This window comes from Gossypium raimondii, chromosome 3 (genome assembly GCF_025698545.1).
Source record: "Gossypium raimondii isolate GPD5lz chromosome 3, ASM2569854v1, whole genome shotgun sequence".
Classification (NCBI taxonomy): domain Eukaryota; kingdom Viridiplantae; phylum Streptophyta; class Magnoliopsida; order Malvales; family Malvaceae; genus Gossypium; species Gossypium raimondii.
The window spans coordinates 61,186,607-61,193,263 of NC_068567.1; the positions used below are offsets into that span (position 1 = coordinate 61,186,607).

General features: G+C 31.4%; 1 protein-coding gene across 1 annotated transcript; it reads right to left on the reverse strand.

The window, feature by feature from the left end:
- Positions 1-5,895: 5,895 nt before the first annotated feature.
- On the reverse strand, positions 5,896-6,405 carry LOC105795286 (ferredoxin-1). Its single transcript, XM_012624845.2, has one exon. The coding sequence runs from the start codon at positions 6,371-6,373 to the stop codon at positions 5,942-5,944; it is 432 nt and encodes a 143-aa protein (XP_012480299.1). The 5' UTR covers positions 6,374-6,405; the 3' UTR covers positions 5,896-5,941.
- Between the last annotated feature and the right edge of the window lie 252 nt (positions 6,406-6,657).

A 6,657-nucleotide genomic window follows, 5' to 3' on the forward strand; every position in this document is an offset into this window, starting at 1 on the left:
GTCCTCCTGCATTGACAACAATATCCATGCCAATAAAACTAAAATTCGGTCGGCATTTCTATTTGTGATTTAAATAAGGGTTTTGTTATGGCAAATTCTTACAAGTGTTCTTACAAGTTAGCATCCTGCGTTGCAGCTCGCGTCAATTCAACGTAACGAGTCTCGTGTCTGTCTCAAATCTTCACTGCAACTCAAGGCTCAGGGTCACGATTGCTCATCAATTTCGCGTTGTGAACTGCATTGTTGTTTCAGTGCAGTTCCACAATTCGGGGATCTTTTAGCTATGAAACGAGCACAAACAACATGAGATTATTCTTAAATATTAAAAATTCATAAAACATGCAAAAAAAATGCACTAAATTCATAAATTATGATGCATGAAAACACTTCTAAAACATTGGTTTTTATTCAAAGCAAGCCAAGAATAAGCATGAAATGAGTGTTAAAACATGTATCAATGACTTACTCATTATACGTCAGGCTCAAGTACACTTTTATTGGAGACTCACGCATGATAATTGTGCATGATAAGACTCGAACTTGAGTACTTAGTAACAATATCAAAATTTTATCAGAAAGAACAAAGATATTTAAGTATCTTAAATTAAGAAAAAAAATTGATCAATGACAATAATACTATATGTGATAATAGAATGTCGATAATGGCAATGTATCACAAAGAAAAGAAAGAAAAGTTGGGGCAGAGGAGAAGAAATTTTACTATGTCGAATTCGAATGATACAAGAGGAGAGACGACTACGTCTATTTATAGGTTTGTAAAACCATATTTTAATCAAAGTCAAATAGAAGTAATGTAGTTATAAGGTTAAAACACCTTATTCTAATCAACCTCAAATAGAGGTAGTATACTTCTATACAAATTTCACTTGTATTTTATTTTAATAAAAATTTGGGTTACATATCTTTAACACTATATCAAAAATGGCAGGAGAGTATACCTTTTTTTGTTTTCAAATCCCAAAGTATACTATGTTATATCGGATAAGTTAGGTTAAATCCCAAAGTAGATTGTTTGTACCAATTACACGGGTCTAATGCAAATCTAGTTGTAACTTAACTTGCATCTAGCAAGCCAATGTAACTTCAAATGATGATTGTTTGAAGACTTTTAATGTGATAGAACTTTCTTTATCGAAGAGATTTGATTTCCATAAAAGACTGTACCGAGAAGATCTCTACTAATTGTAATCCATGTTGAAGACTTCATTAAGCAAAATTCAAGGAGACAAAGATACACATTGATTGTAATTAAGCAAGCCAACACATGCTTATCTAGGAGAGTGTTTGTTTTAGTTTTATGTACAAGATTGAGAGCACTTTTCTTATTTAGGCGAGAAACTTATTTTAGTGCAAATTTATTATAAGCAAGTTGTTTTCATTGTTCAATTTGCAACTAAGCTTTTAAGGGAAAATTTTAGTGGGGAGAATGATCTAAATTGTGTATAAGAGTGAGATCGTAACTCGATGAGTGAGTTAGACTTAAATTACGTCTTGTACAAATTGATTTATAGTGAGTTACTCTGTTAGCTTTGATGTCCCAAGCTTTTGCTATAACAACATTTAAGACAAATTTTATATGTATTATATGTCCTAAAAAATTTTGTGAAAATATGATTGAATTTTTTTGTCAAATACTTGCAAAATACTCAAAATTATATTTTAAATGTGTTTTAATTTATCTAAATATTTTTGGGGTTAATACCAAAGTGTTCTAAACTTTGTTGAAAATGTTCAAGATGAAAAAAAAGGAGAAGCTTTTATCTTGTTTTGAACCTTTGATGGCAATTTTCCAAGGTATTAAAGTCTTAAAACTCTTCTCTTAAGCTTTGATTTCCCCCGTTACCTTAAGTTGTCTACAAAGTCTTAGGGTTAGACTTAGGATTAGAACTATCCAATAGGCTTAGAATTAGTCTTAGAAATAGTTTTAAAATACTACTTAGATTGAGTTTGGATGGGCGGTGCGTTTACCTGCAGTTAGTGTAAAAACAACGATGGCGGTGAGATTAGATACTGTAGTGATACTGTAGTGTGAGACAAAAAGTAAGCTAAACGCACCGCACACCGCACCCAATCGCCCATCCGAACCCCTTACATTAGTATTAGAATTAAGTTTAGGATTAGAACTTAGGATTAGACTTAAATTTAGTCTTAGGATTTGGATTTAGGAAATAGAACCCCTTACATTAGTATCTTGCTACAAACTTGATATACCATTTAGATACCTTTTTCACATTTTGTTTTTTTTTATTTGATTTTCTTTTTGTGTGTACTGATATGTCATGATCTCCTCCCTCACATCACACTCACATTGATATCCATTGTAAGATTATATTGCTATATTAGTGAATGGATATCTTTGTCATGTCTTATGCTTTATAGACTTATCTTTACTAAACATGATGAAAATGTGTGACACTAAGTATGCTTATTGAATAAAATTCTTCATGCTCACATATTTTTATTCATTCAATGAAGTATATTTTTCATATTTGTTTCTCCTTCTTATGCTCTTCATAATTGGTATCATTGTAGCCTTGATGAAATTTTGATATCCACATTGTTAATGTCATTATGTTTTTCATGTCTTATTTTGTTTAATAACAATTGGTATCTAGAGAAGAGGAGAAAATAGTTAAGATATACATCAAGTAAGGGGGTTTACTAGAAATAGGAATTGCTTGTGATTTTATTGAATTATCCTTAGCATGCAATTCTTTTATTCCCAATTCATGCATTGTTCATATTTCTTGTTAACAACTGGTATCTTTCATCAGGCATGAATTTAGGTGAACTTTTATGCGATTAGGACTCATTTGTATGATATTTAGAATTTTTGCATAAAATGTTCTTTATAAATGTATTTCAAGTATACTTCTTTTCCATATCATCATTTCTTGAAGTTCATTGTTTACTTGTGAGAACGCAATTGAATGTTCTTGGCATGAATATGTTATGACTCATTGCATTATTAAATCAATCTTTATTCTCCCTAAACGTTGATTTTCAAAATATTTTTAAAATTGGTATCATTTTTCAAATGCTTCAATTGCTTTTTGATATACCAAAAAGGGATAAAGGGATGAAATCTGCATATACACTTTATTTTAAATGTATACGTTCATATGCTTATGCAAATGAATTAATGTCCATGCATCACTGACAGTAGTAGATACTTTATGCATATAAGCAAACCATGTTTTATCTTGAATGCATGCATAAAGTCTTTATAAAATCTTGGATTTTATTGAATTTCTCTAATGCTTAATTGTCATATCTCTTACTGAAATTCAATATGTTTTCAACGAATATTTTTATTAATGGGGAATTATGTTTTGAAAATGACTAAATGAGTTAGAAGGAGTTTTTCAAAATGCAAATTTCTCTTAAATTTTGTTATATCAAAAGGGGAGATTGTTAAATTTGATGTCTCAAGCTTTTGGTATAATAAAATTTAAGACAAACTTTATATGTATTATATGTCCTAAATTATTTGGTGAAAATATGATTGAAAATTTTATCAAATATTTTCAAATACTTGCAAAATAATCAAAATATGTTTTAAATGTGTTTTAATTTATCTAAATGTTTTTTTGGGGTTAATACCAAAGTGTTTTAAGGTGTTTAAAATATTTTTAAGGGGGTTTGGTATGCAAATCTCAAGACATGAAAACTTTGAAGCAAAAATCTGCTTTAGGGGCTGCCTATCTTGAGACATTATGCAATATGTCTCGAGACACACTATTCATGTCTTGAGATATCACCTGCCAATGGCTATATAAAGGCTATTTTTCAGCCTTGTTTTGAGACATCTTGTCAAGTCTCGAGACATACATTGCAGGGACAAATTTTAAGCCCAAAACTTATGCTTCCAATGATAGAATTCATCCACAACAACCATAAATGTCTACAAACTTGTTCCTTAATATAAATACACTTCAAGACTCATGAGAGAGATATCTAAACATCAAGATCAAGAGGAAAGTATCCAAATCTTTATTCTTTCATCTCTCTTGTAAATATTTTCTAGGAGTGTAACACCCGTCACTCGACCCAATCGTCAGGTTTGAGCTACAGGATGCTACATTCGTTGCCGGAGCAACTACTACTTATTTTGTTACATTCACATCATTTGCATTCATTAATTTTACATTTTCAATAGATTAGGGTCAAACATCCATTTGTATACATACCTTGCCATTTACCTTTAATCACCCATTGAACCATCTAGAATTACATTGGATACTCAGGAATGCTCACGCATAGTGCACCTTTCCATATAACCATAACCTTTCCTTTTCAATAGTGCTCACACGAGCTGTGAAATGAGTCTGCTCACACGAGCTATGGGTCGGAATGTTAGCTACACGATGCTGCTCACACGAGCTGTGGAGAATCCACAATAAATGCAGGACCTCAGCCATCAATAGGACATTCAAGACCAGCACCTAAAACATGAAATCCTTAATGACATGTCATTCGTATCCTAAGAATTCTTAAGGTTCAAACAGGATCATTTATCCATCAATTAATCAAAACGTCAACATATTTGTATAATCAAATTGATTTATACTAACATAATATAACAAATAAACAATCAAATTATCATTAATGAAATTATAATTCATACGAACTTACCTCAACAACTATAGTTGCAATAACAAAGTTGAAGTCTAGTCCAAAGCTTTAGTTTTTCCCTGATTTAAGTCCGGTTGTTATTTATATTTATCCAAATAGATAATTTCATTCAATTAAGTACTTTAAGTATTCAATTCAATCAATAATTCACATTATCATAAAATTATGAATTTACCCTCATATTTTAACTTTTTCACAAATTAGTCCTTAAGCTCAAAACTTGTAAAAATAGTATTTTTACCCTCCATACATGCTAACCGAACCTCTTAGGACCTATACCAGCCCATTCAAGACATCATCTCATAATGTTACCATGTAATTTTACTATTTTAATTGATTAATCCCTAAACACAATTTTACCAAAAATCACTTAACAAAACATGTTCATTTGACAATCAAATTTACTAATCTATAAATTAACATCACAAAATCATCAATTTCATTCCTAACATATCCCTCAAACTTTAACATTTTTACAAATGAATCCCCAGGCTAAGTAGTTTAAGTTAAAACAAGCTCAAAAACATAAAAATTACTAAAAACGGGGCTCAAATACATACCATGCATGAAGGAAACTCAAAACCAAAGCTTTCTCCCCTCCTTCAATGGCTATTTATGTGAAAACAAGAAAAATGAAAAGAAGATGATAGCTTTGTTTTGTTTATTAGCTTTGTTTTGTTTATTTCATTATTTTTTATTATTTACTGATTTACCCTTATATTATAACTTAAAAACTAACATAAACATGTCCATATTTGTCCACCATCAACATATATGGTATAATTACCATCTAAGTTCATTAATTCATCTTATTAAAGCTTTTCAGTCCATTTAAATAATAAAACTCAACTTTTACACCTTGTTCAATTCAGTCCTTTTTACCTAATTAACCATTTAAACTTAAAAATTTCTTAATGAAAATTTTATACTACCTTAAATTAACCCTATACATATTAAATAAATATTAAAATAATAACTCACTTGTCGAAGTCGTGGTCTTGAAACCACTACTTTTGACACCACTGGAATTGGGCTATTACACTTTTAACGAGCTGTTAAAAGGGGCTTATTGTTAGATTTATTATCACTCTCATTTCATATATTTGAGAATTTAATTTTTGTAAATGTATAGTCGAGCCACAAAAATTAAAAAAGGTTGTAGTTAAGTTATAAAAACTCTATCCTAGGATAGAGAATATTTTTTTAATATTTTGAAAATTATTAATACTACTAATAGGATTACCAAATGAAATTGAAATTTTAATATTTTGAAAAATACAAATCCTTAATAAGATGCTAGGTCCTCCTCTTTGTGTGTCTCAATGATAACATCACTCTTAGGGATGGCAACACAAGTTAGGACGAAGCCTGCATCAATCAATTCATCATCAAGGAAGCTATTGTCCGATTGGTCGACGGTGCCTTGTTTGATCAGTCCCGCACACGAAGAGCAAGCCCCAGCCCTGCACGAGTACGGGAGATCCATTCCTACTTCCTCGGCACGGTCCAGGATATAGTCGCTGTCCGAGCAGTCGAATTGCTTGGTTCCCGAAGGAGTTATCAGTGTTACTTTGTGTGAAGCCATGGTAAAGCGGCCTTTTCTTTGGGACTTTAGCCCGAAAACTGATTGGTTAAATGGAAGGGAACTTAGGGTCCTCGTCGTCATCGCCGCCGTGGTTACAGCGATGGAGAGGGTGGCTGTGGTGGAGGAAGCCATTTTGTGAGAGCCGTTAGCAGATGAGTTGAAATATACAGGGGAAAGTACGGCTGAGGATAAAGAATTGGCTGGTTGTGTGGATTCTTATCTGCCACGTGGCGAATTATGATTGCTTGCATTATCTATAATTTCGTTTAAGGGTTAATATAATATTTGGTATCTGAGTTTTGGTTTTAATGTTCAATTTGGTACCTAATTTGGTTTCAATGTTCACTTTAGTATTTGAGTTTAGCTTTAATGTTTAATTTGGTACATAATTTTTTCTTTATCTTAATTTAAGTATC

Coding starts and splice junctions, on each gene's coding strand:
- LOC105795286 (XM_012624845.2), bottom strand. CDS start 6,373: ATGGCTTCCTCCACCACAGCCACCCTCTCCATCGCTGTAACCACGGCG.